At 42.1% G+C, this 19,802-nt stretch overlaps 2 protein-coding genes and 1 long non-coding RNA gene across 8 annotated transcripts; 1 reads left to right on the top strand and 2 right to left on the bottom strand.

The window, feature by feature from the left end:
* The first annotated feature begins 158 nt into the window (after window positions 1-158).
* LOC146258422 (uncharacterized) lies at window positions 159-6,681 on the top strand. Of its 6 annotated transcripts, none has more exons than XM_084673224.1 (7): window positions 159-354; window positions 1,275-2,141; window positions 2,243-4,186; window positions 4,275-4,453; window positions 4,720-4,798; window positions 5,607-5,793; window positions 5,910-6,681. In XM_084673224.1, the coding sequence occupies exons 1-3, from the start codon at window positions 337-339 to the stop codon at window positions 2,594-2,596; spliced, it is 1,239 nt and encodes a 412-aa protein (XP_084529350.1). In that variant the 5' UTR covers window positions 159-336; the 3' UTR covers window positions 2,597-4,186; window positions 4,275-4,453; window positions 4,720-4,798; window positions 5,607-5,793; window positions 5,910-6,681. The 6 variants fall into 6 exon arrangements, with proteins under 6 accessions (XP_084529350.1, XP_084529348.1, XP_084529349.1 ...); XM_084673222.1 differs by having other exon boundaries at window positions 5,570-5,793; XM_084673223.1 differs by having other exon boundaries at window positions 4,697-4,798.
* A 239-nt stretch (window positions 6,682-6,920) lies between these two features.
* On the bottom strand, window positions 6,921-12,073 carry dbx2 (developing brain homeobox 2). Its single transcript, XM_084671738.1, has 4 exons — window positions 11,803-12,073; window positions 10,391-10,486; window positions 7,796-7,980; window positions 6,921-7,199 (listed from the first exon to the last, which is right to left on the bottom strand). The coding sequence occupies exons 1-4, from the start codon at window positions 12,071-12,073 to the stop codon at window positions 6,921-6,923; spliced, it is 831 nt and encodes a 276-aa protein (XP_084527864.1).
* Window positions 12,074-18,539: 6,466 nt separating this feature from the next.
* On the bottom strand, window positions 18,540-19,188 carry LOC146258420 (uncharacterized). The gene is made up of 3 exons (XR_014729698.1): window positions 19,117-19,188; window positions 18,841-18,975; window positions 18,540-18,606 (listed from the first exon to the last, which is right to left on the bottom strand). It is a non-coding gene; the product is annotated as an uncharacterized LOC146258420 (long non-coding RNA).
* Window positions 19,189-19,802: the final 614 nt, after the last annotated feature.

Below are 19,802 nucleotides of genomic sequence, written 5' to 3'. Positions count from 1 at the left end.
AAACCCATAGTCATTTGGATTCCAAAATCTAAAATGTGTTTAAATGTATAGTGGACGACAACGACACCGCACGATTACATCATCCACATCATCCATCTTTAGGATGAAGTGATGTCCGCTCATTCGAATTCAGATAGGCCTATTATGACGTTAGAATGGGAAGAAACTATAGAAATAGAATCAAACATTCGAATTAGCTTAAATAAGACTTTTCAGACTGAAAATGATCATTCGTGACATTGACTGCAAAGAAATCTCCTAGTAGTACTACAAGCGTTACTTCTATTGACCACTTACCAACCTACATTAGCGGACACTTAAAACCCGTGTTTCTTCATGGGTCTATTTCTACAGGTAAGCTTTTTACCTTTACATAGGCCTAATATGATTTGAGCACATTTCAGTCTGTTGTAAATATAAAATCGAAGTTTATTTTCACTGTAGTCTTCCAATATCTTATGAATGTATTGCTTGGATTCTAGGCGTTCTTTGTTAAATGATTCACGTCATGTTATATATAGGCTACTTAGTTATTTCATGCGAATAAATAAAGATTTCATGTCATATTTGCTTAATGGGGCAACCACCAGGGCTTGACATTAGCACTCTTACTTGCCACTTTGACGGGTGGAATTCTATAAAGCCTATCTCTCTCTACATATATTGTTTTCTAGTCTTCTCAAAACACATCTAAAACAGGGTTCTCAAGCCTTGCCCGTGAGACACACGCATTTCAACCCGTTCACACACTCACAAGCCACACCTTGTATTTCTCACGCTGTGAAGGCAACGACAACCAAGTTGTCCTGCTAACGTTGTATAGCTTATCATACATTAAGGCGCAGGCACAGGTAGTGAAGTTTCCTGCCGCCAGCACGTATCTTTTTCCCCGGTGTTAAACTGTCTCGGCCACAGTGCGTTCGTTCCTAGGCAACATAGATGCGCAAACACACGGAACAGTCTCGGCCACCGTACGTTCGTTACTAGGCAACATAGACGCGCGAACACACATGACGCATGTGATCTCACTCCAAGCTTTTGATCAAACTTGAGGGCCCTGTCTAAAATAATAAACTCATTGCAAGGCAAAGATATGGCGGCACATAACAGGTGTTGGAAAACCCGGAGGGCAGACACCAACACAAAAGAGAACAACTGGTCATGAATGGCTAGTAACTTTGGAAAACCACTAGCCACAGTGGCTGGTGAGCAAAAATGTTAATGTCATGCGCTGACAACCTAATGTTTTGGTTTTTGTGTTCCCTATGGTGAAGATGGATCCTGAACAACTCTCAGTGCTCTCGAGGGAGCTCAGGCGACAGGAGAAGATCCTGGCTCGCCAAGCTGTACACCTTGCACTGAAGGCTGAATTGTTGATGGAGCAGCAGGAGGAGCTGGGGAGCAAGATGGAGGAGGTGGACAGGTGGGAGGAAGTGGTTACTAAGAGGGAGGAGGAAGTGACCAGGTGGGAGGAGGTGGTCACTAAGAAGGAGGAAGAAGTGACGAAGAAGGAGAAAGTGGTCACTAACAGAGAGGAGGCTGTTGCCCGGAAGGAGGAAGTGGTCACTAAGAGGGAGGTGGAAGTGACCAAGGAGGAGAAAGTGGTCACTAAGAGGGAGGAGAAAGTGACCAGGAAGGAGGAAGTGGTCACTAACGGAGAGGAGGCTGTTGCCCGGAAGGAGGACGTGGTCTCTAAGAGGGACGAGGAAGTGACCAGGAAGGAGGATGTGGTCTCTAAGAAGGAGGAGGAAGTGACCAGGAAGGAGGAAGTGGTCACTAAAAGGGAGGAGGAAGTGACCAGGAAGCAAGAAGTGGTCACGAAGAAGGACGAGGAAGTGACCAGGAAGGAGAAAGTGGTTACTATGAGGGAGGAGAAAGTGACCAGGAAGGAGAAAGTGGTCACTAAGAGGGAGAAGGAAGTGACCAGGAAGGAGAAAGTGGTTACTATGAGGGAGGAGAAAGTGACCAGGAAGGAGGAAGTGGTCACTAAGAGGGAGGAGGAAGTGACCAAGAAAGAGGAAGTGGGTACTAACAGAGAGGAGGCTGTTGCCCTGAAGGAGGAAGTGGGCACTAAGAGGGAGGTGGCTGTTGCCATTCCGGAGTCGGTAGCCAAGGTGAAAGAGGAAGTAATGTTGATCAAGGTGAGACAAACTTGATTATAACAGTGATTGAAGTCACAGTAGGGGTTTTATAATCCTTCTAATTAAAATATATGCTATGCTTGTTGGGTATCTGATTCCAGGCCACAACCCTTGGTGCTGTCCAGACCCTGCCTCCCACCACAAACATGCCAGTGACCCCGCCCCTGAAGGCAACCACCGTGTCCCTCACCCCAGCCGAAACCTTGATGGGGACCCTGAGCCTGAAGGAGACCTCAAACCTGCCTCTGACCCCGAACCACACAACCACCTCCATCATCAAGTCAACCAACAGAGTGGCCTTTAGAGTAATCCCCCTGAAGTCTTCAACCTTTGACCTCCAGAACTCACCCAGCGTCTGGATCTGCAAGGATGGTCGTGGAGACTGTGGCTGTGGCCCCATTAGCCCAATCCCCCGTCCTCATCACCACCATTGCCACGCCCAGAGACGCCGCTAAACTGTAAACGGTGAATAAAAATCATGAATTTGATCAGTCAATTCAGTCAAGGCTTCACATGGGTTTCCTTTACAATGTTAAGGCATTTAAAAATGACATACAGATAACAGATTTAATCAACTTCATTTCTAATTTGTTTTTTCTACCTGGTGAATTCTGCATTCTCATGGGGTCTTTATTGACCTGTACCACACACAGTAACTCTGTCTCCCAGCACACACATGACAAATAGAAGGGACCTGGAAAATATGCTCATTTACATTACAACAGGAAATGATGTCAACTCAGTTAGAATTTGTTCTACATAACGCTGGATCTGTTGGATCTGGTATTGGTTTGTTTTGTGAAAAAAGACTGAAAGTTGCCTTATCAAATATATATAAATGAATGTTGAGAAAACTGTTCACAGACGGCACATTAAGAACGGTCTTTGTTGAATGTCCTTTAATGTCCTTGAGACTTACCACAAGATAGTGTTAGGGACAGGTCAGCAACTTACCAACCCCTCAGGGTTTTTAATTCTCTCCATCATTTGAATAACAACGTCAGTATTATGTAACACTCATTCACAGACCTCCAATACAAGCATAGTTGGCACAATTTCACTCGCTGACTTCTCACAATGGTATACGCTTGCAGGACACACAAAACACTTGATCCAATGGCATGACAATACATGAATCTTGACCTTAAACGCCTTCGAACGCTCTGTATTTTTCCTTTTCTGACTCTTTCATCATGATTGTGATTGATTCTCTCATTGGTTACCCACTGAAATTAGCAGGTTGCTAATACTGATTTAGAACTGCCAACTTCATAACTCTAACTTGAAAAGCCAGCCAAACTCCTTCCATTCACTGAGGATCCCAGATACCATGGCTGCCCGGCCCATCTTTATCCCAATCATTTCTCTCTCTTTCACTCTCTCTTCCGCCTGGCTTGCTTCTGAATGCTCCCAGGTGATAGGAGACTCACGTCGGCAGGGCAATGACGATCACAGACACCATTATTTCCACTTCTTATGTTGTTTAATGAGCTCTATCGCAATAGACAAGAGGAGTCCAGTTTCTTATGCAAAGCACTGGACAAGAGAGAGACAAACACAGAGAACTATGATCACTAATACAACGGTACTTAGGAATGGTTTGCTGGACCCAATGTTAGTTTCCTCAAGGATCACAATGACTCTTGCTTAAAGACTTGTTGCTCTTGTTGGTTAGTGGTAACTGTATTAAATTGTTGTACTCGCTGTGAATTTTGTTATGATTCTTTTTTTTTTTACTGTTGCTTGCTTTTCTACAGGTACACTTGCATTTATAGCGATTTATGTTGTTTAATTGTAACTTGCTTAACTACATGCTCTTATGGTTCTTGCCTTTGGCACTTATTTTTGGTTGTTCACAATATGTGCTCCATGTTCAGGCCACCCGCAATGTTTTTGGGGCTATCTTGTTGTTATTATCAGTGAACTATGCACTTTGTAAAGCTCTCTCTTGGAAGTCGCTTTGGATAAAAGTGTCTGCTAAATAAATAAATGTCATGTAAATGTAAATCACTAGCATCCCACTGCATCAGGAAACATAAGACCAGGTGAGACTGAAATAAGAAAAAGTAGGATTTGCAGTTTATAACGTGTTTTGATTAGGATGTTGAATAGCTGTGCTCTTTTAATCGGCAGTGTGGTTCGCAATCCTTGCAAGTGTGTGTTCGAAGGTGACACTTAGGGCTGGCAGTGCCCCCATCTGTGCCCAAAATGGAGCAGTGTGCCATTCCCTGCCACTGGCAGACCTCCTTGACAAGGTCATCCATCAGTCAGCCAGGGCTCAGGGGATTTCCAACAATCTGCACTCTGAGTTTGTGAGTCATTTTACTTTTCTACATGCTTTAGTCGTAGCCTTTTTCCCCTCTATCGCTGTCTCTCTTGTTCCCTCTCTTTCGCTGTGTCTGTCTTTCTCGCTTTCTCTATTGCTGTCTTTCTATTTTCTCTTTTTCATCACGTTTTTCCCTACAGTATGTCTCAAGTTTTCTTCTACGGTATGCTTGCTTTGGATTGATGTCGTTTGAACTTGTATCTCCCCTCTATTCTGTGTCTCCCTGAAGGAACAACATTTCCCTCCCTCCAGGAATCAGATAAGGAGACAAAAATGTCACACACACAACATACTAACCCCAGACGGCAAAGAGAATGCACAGCGATTAGCAGTAAGTAAATGCCTTTGTATTTTTCAAATGTGCATGCAGTATGCATCATTTGTATTTACAATTTGTGGTTTTGTATTAGAATTTGAGTTTCTATCTGCATGCTCAAATTCATATCTATAGAACGGTTTCGTACTGTATGTGTAGGGTGTTAAATATTGTCCAAACAACCAAAACGAATTCCCCTATGGTTTAAAGGAAGATGGGAAACTGAACAGTGTATTAGCATGAACCAAATAATGCCAATACCAATAGAATTCCAGGTATTTGACTCTATGGGTTAAATCAGAGCAAGAAAGGTCAAAGTACGGTTAAATGAAATGTGCATTTAATAACATTGCACATGAATGAAATCAATTACAAGGCAAACATGTTGCAAAATGAAGGCTTTAAATCTTACCTACTCTACTGTGATCATTGTGAATCGGAGAGAAAGCAAGAGTAGGACAGTAGGACAAGGGAGGACAGTAGGACAAAGGAATCCACATAACAACGCATTACAATTTTTTATTGTACACAAGACCAACCAATCAGACCAAATCTTGAATGGGGTGTGAGAGCCATCAAGTTGAGACCGTCCAGGAACTCCCTACTTTAGCATATGAGAGATGGGGGCAGGTTGACACCCAGCCTTACATATGTTTGGTTGTGTCGTGTCAGAAAACAACTTTGTTGTTAATCAAGATCCTACAGCAATGACGTAGTGACGTTTTGCTGTCGTGGTCGCCGGGAACAGTGTCTTTTTTTCCTGTCTCCTGCACCTTGTCCGCCCAGAGAGAAGAGCTGACAGAGGTGATTCTGATGCTGCTAGGAGCCTGGGGAGACCCCCTGACCCAGCTTCACCGGAGGAGGAGGAGCAGGAGGAGCAGGACCAAGAAAGGGAACAAGAGGAGGAGGAGAAGGAGAAGGACTTCAACCCCCTCAGCAGCAACAGGGCTCTGGAAATGAGCCACATGGTGGAGGAGCTGAGAAATGGAGTGGAGAGGGTGGCAGAGAAGGTAATGTGTAGCTACTGCATTTCCAAACTGCTTTGTATGTTTGTCTGTGTGCGCTAGTCTGATTAACACCTGTTGGTGTGTGTGTTTGTGTGCGTCTGTGCATCTGTCCCTCTTAGATGCAGTTGTTGGGGGTTATCAGCAACACTCTGCGTGACCTATCCTCCCCTGATGCCCTGGTCTCATCCTCTTCCTCCTTCTCCAAGAGGAGTGAGTTCAACGTCATGGACCATCAAGACTTGCTCTACTGCTTCTGTAGAGACTCTAACAAGGTCCAGAGCTACCTTCACATCCTCAAGTGTACCATCCTCACGGAACAAAACTGCTGAAGGCACTTTCCCAGCGACTTTCAGCATTACAGCGTAACAAAGTGTACTGTAGCATCTCTGTGTCATTTTAATCAAACGGAAGGCACATTTCTATTTGATGGTGCTGTTGTCGTGTTTTTGTCAATTACTTGCTATGCTGTGATTTTATTTATCTCTATATTATATTATGGTGCAATCTTTATCGTAGCCTTACATTTGACATAAATAATTTATTGTGGTTTCTAGGGATCTTGCTTTACTAGAGGTTTAACGTTTTCAGATCAGATTGTTTTGACTATATTTGTGCTCTGACTGTCTTTGTGGTTTAGGATTAGGGGGGATTACAAAGAGTGGCAAACTGACCATTTGAGTCTATTTTAAGTAATATTCTGCTAAATGCAAACGTATGACTCAGACATCAGCAGTGGGGTTCACAATTTGATTTTGTAATGGAACATTGGAATGTTTCTGCCAGTGGAGTGGTGTGTCCTATGATGAAATCCTTATTTGAATAATTATTTGTTGAAAAACTTTATTTACAGTAGATGTACTTCAGTGATAAACTATTTACAAAAAAAAGATCCTGAATAAAATTTGACAATCAAAGGTGTTGTACATCAGTTTTGGGTTTGGTAGTCTCACTCAATTGTATACGTTTAGGAAAGAGCATGCTACAATAAAACTAACATCTGAAGATTATTGATACTGAGTCCACTTACATGTTTTCAGTAAAGAATGATTGCATCATGTGTTAGGATTACTATAAATCTAGTGGGCGGAGGAAAGACCAGTCCTTCCTCTATCTTTTATTTTATTGTCCTCTCACTGGTCGGGAAGTGAGTGTCTGCAGGGAGTCAGTGGCTCTTTGAGAGTCACAGCTTCCTTGCAAGGCTCTATCACGCTAGTTCCGAGGTCCTTGTCTCTCTGTGGTAGCAATGTGTCTGACGTTGTCCCTGAGGTCTCTGGTCGTTGCTGTTGCACTTCCTCTTCCTGTGAGAAGCTCCTGGACATGAGCTCCTCCATGGGGGAGCGTCCGCTATGGATCTCCTTCTCCTTACAGTTCCTCCACTTCATCCTGCGATTCTGAAACCAGATCTTCACCTAGAGCGGGACCCACCATACAGGGGTCAGGTGATAGTAGAGGACCAGACAAAGCATTGCTGCTAGCTAAGAGTTGTCATACAAAAATGTAACATTGAATATTTTGTTTTGTGAACACAAATTTTGCAATTACAATATCATTTATTTGCAATGCCAGTTATGATGTGTGTAGTAGGGAGATAGTGTACTTCAACACATATTCACTTTACCAAGCCTGTAGATTTCGTTCATTATATAATACTGTACATACATTTTAGACATGCTGTAATGACATGGTTAATGTCAAATTAATTATTGTAGAATTTGCTTAATCCACTGGACTGTGATTTATTGGAACAATAACCACGCGCACCATCATCCCTATTATTATGCATGGTGCATTGGATTGACGCAGATTGAAATCTGTGATATCATCGTGGATGATGTTCATCGACACAAAGCTTTCTCTATCCGTATTTATTTTTACAAATCACATTAACTTGGATGATTTTATTTTTTATCATGAATCATTATGTACAATCGTTCGTTATAAGGGGCTAAATGGCCTGTGTATAATATATGTAGATCAATATAATTTCACAGGCCCTGTGTAATACCTGTGTCTCCTTCAGGCTGAGGTCAGCTGCCAGTTTGTTCCTGTCTGTTTTGCTGATGTATTTCTGCCTCCGGAACGTTCTTTCCAGCTCCTTCCGCTGATCCTCTGAAAACACAGCTCTTCTCAGGATTCCTCTTCTGGATTTGGGACTCATGTCCGGGGACCATATGGAGATGTTGGGTGCCTCTGGAGGAACAAAAAATTTAATATTCATGATTATGCTTTGATGAGTTTGTTTTCTGATGCAGAGAGGAATATACTTTTGTTTCAGACTCAAACTAATGTGTCAGATCACTGAATATATTTAGGGTAATTTTCATCCCTGCTGCATGAGCAACAAGGAACATTGCTATAATCCAAAAAGAAAAATGCAAGAGAGGATTCAACACAGCAGAACACATCAGGCATATCAACATCCTAAACTTCTAGATGAGTGAGTTGGAAAAGGCATCACAAGAAATCACAAGTTCAAATCAACCCCTCTTCCCCCTGCAGGTCACCTTGGATTAAAGATGGTGTAGGCAATGTTGTTAAGAAGCACCTTTTGTCATATTTGCCTAAATATGCATCACATCTTGATAGCAACCAATACATCTAAAGGTTTGACGGTAATATGAAATCTGTGGGCTTCGCAGGACTGTAATAAACACGACAAATCATTAAGACCGGCAATAGGTTCAAACTCTATTATAAAATTTCCCACACTAACATGCATGCTTGATAGTAGTGACTAACGTGGTTTATGTTCATTATGATAGTGTTGTGTGTGTTCTTACATGTGAATGCGACATGAAAACTAAAATGCTCTCTCAAAAGCTCTCTCTCTCGTGGACTAACTACACTAGTTTCACGGCAGTTCAGTGTTCAGGCAGGGCGTACCTGTGTATTGTGGGAGTGGCTTTGAAAGGAGGGGGTGGGATATGGTTTGAATCGTTAATAGAAGCTAAAATAGCTAGCTTTGCAAAACTTGCCTACACCAGCTTTAAAGTGTTCGCTGAATGAATAGATTCATAATACATCATCTGCTCGATTTATAATGAAGAGACATTATGAAGTCCCAAAACCAGGTCTCTCTTTCATTCACATGCTCACTATTAACGTTTACAGGGTCCTACCACGGGCCATTTGCACACTGGCAATTTCCCTCAGTCTTCAGCCTTCGCCATTGCAACGGTGCCAATCTGTCAACTTAACCAACTGGGGGTGACTAAACATAGAATAGAATCTCGTTTCTACGGAGGAGAAAAGGATTAGGTGAACTCTGAGGGCCAATCCCACGCTGCCTCACTCACAGGTGCACGCACAACAAAAGTCAAGTGAAACTATTCAGTCGGGCCATTCAAATGTGCCTTTTTAATCTGTACGACAAATCTGCACACAGACCACCTCGGGAGAGTGCGTAACAGGTTTGGACACGCTCCTCTGTCCTCCATTGGACCTCAATGGCTTCCACTTAAACGGACGATTAACAGGTCACTCCAGTGCTACGTGTGTGTGCCCCCGCGGTCCAGTCACACAACCACGTCTCGACCACTACAATGAAGCCTGTTTCTTGAAAGACCATTACTCGCTGGCTCAGCGCTTCGAAGCTCAATCTTTTCACTTGCAGGTATGGGCCTGGCTGTATGGGAAGATGAGCTCCAATAAGTCTATAAAAGTCACTTTCATTGAGTGCTTTATGTTTCAGTCAAGAGGCACCCAATAGGCAGGAATGAGAGTGAAAGACCGGAGAAAGGAGGGACTTGGAGAGATGGGCTCTTTAGCCACACAAAGGCCCAGGGGGCTGTACCCAGCCCTGCCCCTTCTGCAGAGGAATGGCAGGGTTTTGTGCTCGGCTGAGTTCATTGCTGGGGTGAAAAATTGCAGAGGGGTCGCGTGTGGATGGTAGAGTGAAAGTGGCGATTGGTCACGGCCAGGCCTGACATTGTTGTGTTGCTGGGCACTGTGGGAAAGTGTCAGCCCACTCGGAGGGCTCAGGGCCTAAGGGTGTCGGGGGGAATCTGGCGGTGTGGTGGATCAGGAGTCAATAACTACTAGACCAAACAAAGCTGAAGTAACACTGCTTAAGCTTGAAATCATAGAAAAGTAAAATTACACGCATTGGTGAACAGGCTGTGAATTACAATTTTGATAGGCAATGTCTTGTTTGGACAGTAATTGACAGAGATTAGTTGATCCTAGTTATCACATAAAGGGCTATAAAATTGACTTTGATTAAGTCAAACAAAACATAATAAATGTATGTTTAAAGACCCTTCTGTAGATTATGTCATTACCACAAGACTGTAATTTGAATCATAATCTGACAGAAGACGAGATGTTTACTAGCCCTGCATATTTTCCTGAGCGTTGATTTGAATCTGCGAGCAGAAAAGGGGGCCCCCAGTGGCAATAAAGCCCCCCCCCCCCCCCCCCCCCACCGCACCTCCCAGGCTCTAAACAGCCGTGAATGGTCATGAATAGCACTGCAGAGAGTTGAGTGGAGAATTAGCTATTTGGTGTAGCATCAGTAATTAGCCGTAGAGACCATGGGAGACCCTGCTGCTTGTGCATAGAGAGGAGCTGAAGCATCGCTGATGAAGCATTAAACACTCACTGGAGAAGATGGGTGGGGGGCTGGACCCACCACAGCACGCCAGCACATAGGGAGGAGGAGGAGGAGGGCCGGGCAGGAACACACCACCCAGCAGACCTGGGAGTACAAATGAAGGAAGAGAAGGATTGAGAGAGAGAGACAGGGAGAGACAGGGATAGATAGAAACAGTGAAAGAAGTAGAAATAGAGGGAGATTAGCAAACATTGACACGCAGCAGGAATATGCAGCAAGGATGTGGAAACATGTCAGCACAAAATTATTATTTTGTGTTTTGCTGCTCCTACCGATTAAGTAATAACTGTTTATCTAAGAATGTGTATACTTGACCGGCAACCACTGCAAAATAAGATTTACTATGGCAACGACACAATGATCCTACAGTGCTTGAGACTAATTTAACAAAGTAATTTACCTGTAAATCGGTAGGCGAAACAAACAAATTAGACACATTTCAACATACAGCTATATTGCTGTCAAGGAGCATATTTGATTTGCCTTAAATTATAGTTTAAAGTGTGTTTGGTATTGCCTCATAAAAATCATGTTTAAGATGATTGTGGTGTTCTTGTATCAACTGTCATAAGTCAGGGCAGAAACTAGTAGTAGTGTGATACTTGCTATCATCCAAGGACATATCACGCACTGTGAAACAATAGAAAGTTGGCTAAACAGTTCTTTTGAGCAGGTCTGTTCTGTATATACTTTATTATTTTTTAACGACTCAGTTTTGGATGCAGCTAATTCTGTCCATACATTTGACTGGATTAGTACAAGGCCCTATAAAACAAGCTACAACTGGTAATCATTTATAATAAAATTCCATAATGTGCTAATCTATGGCATGTTAAGATACCAATTGCCAATGGTAATAACCATGTTGTATAACTGATATATTACAAGACTGCGATTTTACTATCACATTTTCTCAACTAAACTTGATGTATTTGATTAAATTGTAACCAAAGTAACCTGTAACCTGCCCTCACATGAAAAGTTCTTTATACAAACAGGAAAATAATGTTTTTGTCTAAACTAAACTTGTATTTGTGGTCTGTCACTGGTTTTAAAGTTTGTGCATGAGTGGTATTAGTACCCTTCATGTTTTCAAAACTTACTCTACTATGCTACATGATGTAATATGATTTCAGTTTTAGTTACTTCTTAGAATCTACATTAAATAACATATACAAAAACATACACAACAACAGATGATAATGTAATGTCATCTTTTTAGTTTCATATGTTTCACCAGTTATTCAGAACAACTGATCTAAAGCATCCGATTGACATTCATAACAATTGATAAAACTGAAAATACCATTTAAAATCACTTACACATTATACGTACTCAAACACAAAAATTCCTAAGAAACTAACAGCTATGGTGATGGCATCTATTGCAATCCAGTTACCTAAATGTGGTAGACGCACTCCTGTGTCTTTGACTCGTGAAGGGTTTTGACTCTGGTCTTGGTAGACAAAGTGCTGAGGGCCCCATGTTCTCCTCTGGGGTCCAAGCGGGGCGCGTGTTTGATGTCCACCTGCTATTCCCACAGAGGCCAAGACAGGATCTGTTCTCAACAGGTTTTCGATGAGAAAGCTTTTCCCTGAGTTCCCAAAGCCTGGGTGCACAGGGGGAGATCCAGCCATGTTGTTTGTCTTTCCGCTTTGCAATGGGATCATAACGATCACAGACACAAACGCATGCACATGCACTGACCTAAACTCTCCAACTCCCTTCTTCCCTCACTGGCTAACAGTCACCGTGGTGATGATGTGATACAATTTGGAGCTAATCCCTCCAAGACTGACCAGGCAAACTTCATTAAAGTCTCAGGAAAACAAAAGCTCGCCCCTCTTCTCCTCCAGGGTCTGCACTTTTCTCTGGGGCTGCGGTGTGATTGGCTAAGGGGCTCTAATGTGATTCTGAATTCAGATAAGACTGGGCCCTTTTCTGGAGTGGCAGAAGGTGGGCCCGACTCATTCATTGTGTCAACTTGCCTATTAAATGATAGACACCAGAGACAATAGACTGCTGGCCAAAGTTTAACGTGAACCAAACAGACTTCTCCTGTAGTAAATAGTTTCTCTTCTTCGTTGCCTCCCCCAGAACACCCCATTGTGTCCCATTGAAAAGTGCACAATCAAATACTTAGCAAATCGTTCACACAGTGCATATTATGTGGTTTGATTTAAGAATCAGTTGACTGTATTTAATATGCTGTGAAGTGTGAACCACATGCTCATGTCAGTGCCTCATTTATGAGATAAGATAATAAAGAAGAATTATTGGACCACAACATACATGTATGGTTGGTTGGTATTTTGATTGACGGAGTTGATTCATTTGCAACCTCACTTCATCTTTCAGGTGATGTTTCAGATAAAGTGTGACCGATTGAAGAGCTAATTCACCTTTCCTTTTGAGCCTTCCCTCCTCAAATTAATCATTCAGTATCTTGAGAGATTTAGTCCACAGCTCGAGTAAGGATACAAAACAATGTCCTCTGTTCTCTACACTGTGTCAACTGAAATGGTTATTATATTACAAGACAGGAGCATGTCAACAATGTGCACCTGTAACACTTTTGGAGAAATTATAAAAACACATTTTGGAGAATTTATCAGGTTAAGATTTCAGCGACTTGACGACTAACCTTAAACTACTTCATAATGTGTAAATGTTAAAAGTTGTCACTTCTGGACAGGAAACCCATATCAACTTGAGAGGAGTTCCCATATACAATTAGATCAAATGAGTTGTTTTTAATGGCACAGCAATACTGGTTCCACCCTGAAAGAGACACACAGAGCAGGGTTGTGGCATAAATTAGCCAGTTTGAGGCTTGCGTGTGTAGCCCTGCACAACGATGACTGTTCCAGCTAATGATCCTCTACATCATAATAGAGCAAAAGAAAAGAGAGTGAATGAAAATCAACCAAAACTGGGGCACAGAAAAAAGCCATGTCCGGGCGAGGGGGTGCGGGGTGCTGGGGCGGGGGGGCACCTCATGCTGGGCATGGAAATTGCCCCGGACAGCTAGCTCCATTGTCTGTCCGTTAGGGAGCCAAAGGTGGCTTGTAATCAAATTTGAGGTTTTATTCTCCAGGATGATTGAGGAAGCATATCAGTGCTGGCTGGATGGCGAGTTAGCCAGGCTGGGTGCTATCTAGTGTCTACCTCCGGGGACCTTCTGAGTGTTTACATGCTCCTTGCAGGCCTTCTGTTTGTAATAGTGCCCTGAGGCTTTTGTTTGGTGTTGGGGGAATCATTTGTTAATGCCAGAGGGAGCCGTGGACTGCATGATGGGGCTATTCATCTCCACATAAGTAGACAGTGTGGTGGTAATATTCATTTAGAGAAAATGCTTCCAGCAGTAACATGCTCGTGAAGGCGACGTTTGATGCATTGACAATAGTCCACATTCTGTTTGTTGTTGTGGCACATTTGATTAATTAGAAGTATTGAGGCTTATGATGCCCCACTAAACTGAAAAAGTCTTGCAGGGATATTGTATTTATCTATTTCAAGTTGTGTTCAGATGTCTTGTGAAAAAATAATACAGCGTATCATCGTGAAGAAACAAAATGTCTTCAGTAGTCCGATTCCAAGAATAGGCAACTCTCCCAGGGAGGGAGGTATAATTGAGCTATTCTGATAGTAGCTCTTGGAAATGTACTGAAAGCAAGATCATGTGAATTTATTTGATGTCTTTTCTCCTTTGCACTATTGGAGGGAAAAAAACAGGGGTCCTCCATTCACAGACACAACAATGGTCCTGTTGAGATCCAGCACTCTGCAAACCGGCTAAACTCCTTTTCTCTACCCCCCTTGAGCTCTTAAAAAGATACCAGGCCACTGCACCCTCAATTGATATTCCACCACTCGAACTTAATATCATGAATGGAGGGCCAGACTCTATGAATCAGAAGACAATGCGCTTAGCTTAGCAGCAAACTGGCACTTTGTGCGGTGTCTGTGCCACTGTGAGGAAGTGTCTAATGTGGGTCTCGCATTGTGCTTCTATAGAGTTCTAATGAGGTTCTGTGTGCACGATGAATGGCTGAGGCCCATTCACTCTTAGGGCCAAGGAGCCAGCTCTGTGCACACCCACACAATGGAGAGACTAGGGAAATGGGAGTCACTGAGGAACACAGCAATATCACAACAGTCTATATATTTACCAATTCCACGGGCGAGAGTGAGTGTTTGTGTATGTGTTTGTGAGTATGAGTAAGAGAGTGAGTTAGAAAAGAGAAATAGAGACAACCGTACACAACTTCCAACTGCTTATAGTAAAGGCCATTCAAGGCTTTCTTCAATGTGATCAAAACAATGTGATTATGTTATTGAAAGCAGATCTCTAAAATTGTGACATGTTCAGGCTACACTCATTTATTTTTTACTTTTTACAAGCATCTTAAGTTTTCAACTACCCTTCTTCACTGTGTTTCTGAGAAATTACATTAATGTCCTATAATGTGGATGAGTCACTGTATACATTTTCAGTGAACTAGCACTACATTCACATTTAGTCATTTAGCAGACGCTCTTATCCACCAGAGCGACTTACAGTCGGTAGAGGGATATTCTAACCGAGGCAAGTAGGGTGAAGTGCCTTGCCCAAGGACACAACGTCATTTGAACTGGCAACCTTCTGATCAAGAGCCCAGCTCCCTAACCGCTCAGCCATCTGACCCTGAAAGCACTACATAGCTAATGCAGTCTACTTCAACAAGGACCATTAATTGAGACAGCACTATTTCCAGACACTGCGTTTGACGTCACTCTGACTAGTCTCAAATCTTCTGCCGCAAAAATCCGTGCATAGAAAACATGGCCTATATGACCACACTGGCCTCATCACGCTGTTCGCGTGTGTTCCGTTTTTGTGCCTACAAGCTAGGGTTGCCAACCTTCCCGAGTTGTCCGGGAAATCCCAGCTCAGCTTCCCCTGCAATTAAAACAAATTAATGGTCAAATATTGACTATTGTGTTAAGATTTTATGGGCCCTATCTTGCACCCAGCGCAATTGACTTAGTCAACGACGCAAGTGTCATTCCTAGTTTGCACTCGACGCAAAGCCGACTTTTCCCTCCACAGACGCACGTCGAAATGACTTTGCGCTCCCGTGGGCGGTTCAGCGAAAAAGGAGGCGTGTTCCGGCGCAAACGTTCCCTGGTGCTATTTTGCAGTTTCCGAAAAACAATTCCGCCACTGACCAGGAAAAACGTGGTTTAAAGTCAATGGCGTAATATTCAGATGCTATTTTAAGGGCGCAAGCTTGGTCCGTGCACACTGCTGGCGGGGCCAGGGTCTTCTTTCTGCGAAGCTAAGTTACTTTGTTTTGATTTATGGCCTGTTACATTTCTTCAATGATTATAAAAAGATTTTCATAAGAAATTTCTATGTATGTGAACTTCATTTGTAACAACGGTGGCAATTTCCTCCCATGACTGTTTAACCGAAGCTAATTTGGTTAGGTTTCTTCTCCCATGCCCATCAGAATCAGAATTCGGTTTATTCGCCATGAAGCTTATGTTACACAAATACGCGATTTGCTGTGGTAGGAAGGTGCAAACAATAAACATATGCTGGTATAAATTAAGTACATTACTTAAACTAATTCTAAGAACTAAACAATTTTAAAATATAACAATTAAAACAAAAATATATACATGTAAAAATAATAATAATAATTTGAATGAGTAGCATGAGTGGGCAATTCAGTGCAATGAGAAAACTGCTCTGCCTTTCTCATACAATGTCACTTCTCTATATTTTACGGCCCTGACGACAACGTCGATCTCCTAGGCTGTGAACCGCTGGCGTGCGCCTGGCAAATCCGCCGTTATAATAGCAATTCGCTATGGAACAAGCGCTGCTCTTAAAGGGAATGTGAGATGATGCTCTGATTGGTTTATTGCACGTTACGCCCAAACCACACCCATTAGTAATGTAGCTACTTCAGACCAACCCTTTTTAGATTTGCGCCAGGCGCAAAGTCATTTATCCCGCCGGCAAAATAACAACCAAGCTGAAGTCACGCCCACAAAGTTACTTGCGCTTTGCGTTTTGATACTTGCGTTTCAGATCGTCAAAATAGGGGGGTAAATGCGCTAGAACACGTTCATATTGAAGACGAGTTCTTTCAGAATCAGCTACATAGCCTATATTAGCAGCTCGACTGACTGATTTCCTTCTCATAAATTCCCGTAGCATCACAGTGCATTTCCCTGTTGAAGCTCAGCTTCCATGGACTTCAATGGGGCTGCTCTGAACTTTTTTTTTCAGTGTTTCGAAACTATACGGTCATTGGATGAATGCTGAGATTATTTCCCGCCTCGGACGCTCAGCGTCTCTGGGGGTGAATGGAGGAGTGGGCTGGCCTGGACGCTGGGCTTCCGCGTGATGATTGAAGGGTCTGTCGAAGGACTACATCTCCTTTGGATTGACAGTAATTTTGTACTACAAAAAGTCACCGAAGGTATTCAAGCCCAGTCCCATTGCGGATTTTGCAACTGTAGTTGAAGGACAAACTGCAGCAACCTATTTCTTGGTATTTGCTTAGCGAAATTGCTAACCCATATTCATCATACATTTCATACAATTATACACCACGTTCCTTGTTTCAGTTTAACCTAATTTCCACATTTCCTCCTTGATTACTAGGCTATTGTTTTGTTAGATCGTTCTTTCATTCATTAATTCATTCAGTAGGCTAGGCTTGTTGTAGGGGTGAACTAGCCAGTGAACTAGCCAAATAAATAAAACATTTTGAGGATGTAGGCCCAAAATGAGCTTCCCCTCTTTGAAAGACCAGCAGCCCACTGAAATTACAATGTATCACATACTGATATTTTTGTCTGTCATAATTTAATTACCAATCTCTCTCTCTCTCTCTCTCTCTCTCTCTAATATATATTGATACAAATCATAGTAATATATATATATACTTGGTGAATCTCCTGGTCTCAGGACAGTAGTTGTATTTTTCTGTTCTCAGGGCAGGGAGTCAACTGTCTCCTCTGGTCTCAGGGCAGGTTGTCTGAGGGCAGGTGAATCTCCTTGCGCCATGCATCATTTTTTTGTTATTAACATCTCTGTACAAATACAGCTATGTATTGTACAAGACTGGGTAAGCAGCCACACAAACGATTAATTTCTCCACCTTGAAAACTAGAAAGCTAGAAATGTTTACCATGGTTGATATGTTACAAGAAACAAGAAAACACTTCGATTGGCCATTGCTAGCGAAAATCGCTACTCATTTGCATAAAGTTGAGAAAATCTAAACTCCAATTTCCATGATATTCAGAGGGTCTGGGATCTCTCCTTTGACAAGCGTTAACTTCCTTGAAGGCGGGTCCTCTGTTGAAGTTTAAAACTATTGGATCTGCCCAGCGCCACTCTGATCTGCCATTACCAATCGCAAGCGTTCGCCTGAGTCAACTCCTTCACCACTACTGTAACGAAGCTAACTACCGTATCTGTAAAATCAAACTTTTCCCGAACCCCGTGGGGAGGAGGGACACAACATCATGGCCACCCAGGTAGCCAAAATGGTTTGGCCCGATAATGGCCCAGATCCGGCAGGCCAGAAGAAATTACTCGGCCCGAGTGCGGTTGCCGGACTCGGGCCAAATCTGGTTTGAATGATGCCCCAGAATCGGCCCAAGTACACCGGCAGCCCGAAACTGAACCAGTATTTCCAACATTGGGCCGGAATCACCCCAACTAAACTGCCAGAACTAGCCCATATGTTAGCCAGTTGACAGCCTGTAAAAAGTCATGACGGATCCACTATAATGCCAGAAGATTTCAAAACCACATATTTAGTTGCCAACTTGCTTGAAGCAGGTCCTGGAGAGTGTGCATGAATAAAAACGGGCTCTGCCTTTTACCAATGCAATATTAGCTTTAAAAAAATAAGCTAATTTTTCAGAAGCTAAGCTTTTTTTCATTGTAACACCAAAACTCTTGTTGTAATGGTTATCTTTTGATATTTAGAGTTAACACAAATTATGATGATATTGTGGCAATCCCTCCTACATTACCCCATACCTAACCCCATAATGTGCTATTTTTCAGTAGCAAAAATTAAACCATGCATATCAATTTTTTTTTAATGTATTTGAATAAATACAGTTTGTGTATGTGTGTGTAATGACCGCAGCCTCCTCAAGCATGCCCCTTTGAAGCTTGAGATGTACCCTATAAGATGAATATAGAGAGAGAAAAGGAGAGGAGGGAAGGGGCAGATAAACATGGTTGCTTACACAGTCAGATATATATATATATATATATATATATATATATATATATATATATATATATATATATATATATATATATATATATACAGATGCTAGAAGGATATATACAAATAATATACACACACATACACGGTATATATAGACAGATTTGAACATTTGGAACACATCTTACTAAGAATTAGCTTGTCTCATTGCCCGCTCTCGTCTTTCTCCATCTCGGTCCGATGCAAGCTGCAGCCACCTTTTAATAAACTTTTATCATCTCCATCGGATGCAGATGCAGTACTTGCATTGCATCGCACAGATTCTTAAGAAATAAACAAAAAAACTTAATGGAACAGGCAGGTTAAGGCCGTTCACAAGACAGGAAAGTGAATAAGCATACTAGGCATACTACAACTTTATACAGTTTCTTATTTCTACCTTATAATACTAAAATAAAACTTACTGAGGACAACATCTTTACTGGCAAGTGGCTCAAAGCCATACTTGCCATTTACCCCTCGCCAGTTAATTTGCTTAGCCAGTTGATTTTTTATTAGTTTGGCCATTATTCTCCAAACTGTCTCCTTTATTGTCAACCCCCCCGCCAGCCCAAAATAGGTGACCTGAAAGATGAAAAGAATTGCCCCTTTTAGCTTATGATCATTTTTATAGGCACTGAATCAATAATATCACATTTCTTACTTTTTTTTAATTAAAAAGCACCATAGGTCAAAAGTCTCAGCAAATATCAATTCAACAAATACATGAACGTTCACCTACCAATTTTCGTTTGCATTCCACCTGAGAAGCAATGCTCTCCTCGAGCTTGATTAGTTCATCCAGTGATGTTAATGGAAAGCCAGAAACATCTGGCACCTCCATTGGTTGACGAGTTGTTTGCAACTGTAGCAAAATCATTTGCTGTTGATGCTTGATCGTCTCCATAGTCGCTAAAATGTAACGGAGAATTGCTGAAAAATAAAACAAAAACACCTACCAAGTTAATACCTGGGCATATACTAAGACACACAAGCAGCCAGACATGTTTTAAATAGTATATTCAAATACAAATTAAGCCCATTACAAATTAAGCCCCATGCAACCTTTTTGAGAAATTAATACGTTTTGTTTGTTATTGCTGTTTAACAC

This window comes from Hypomesus nipponensis, chromosome 14 (genome assembly GCF_054491055.1).
Source record: "Hypomesus nipponensis isolate SF chromosome 14, ASM5449105v1, whole genome shotgun sequence".
NCBI lineage: Eukaryota > Metazoa > Chordata > Actinopteri > Osmeriformes > Osmeridae > Hypomesus > Hypomesus nipponensis.
The sequence above is the reverse complement of the archived record's forward strand: the minus strand, read 5'-3'. Positions and strand labels throughout refer to the sequence as shown.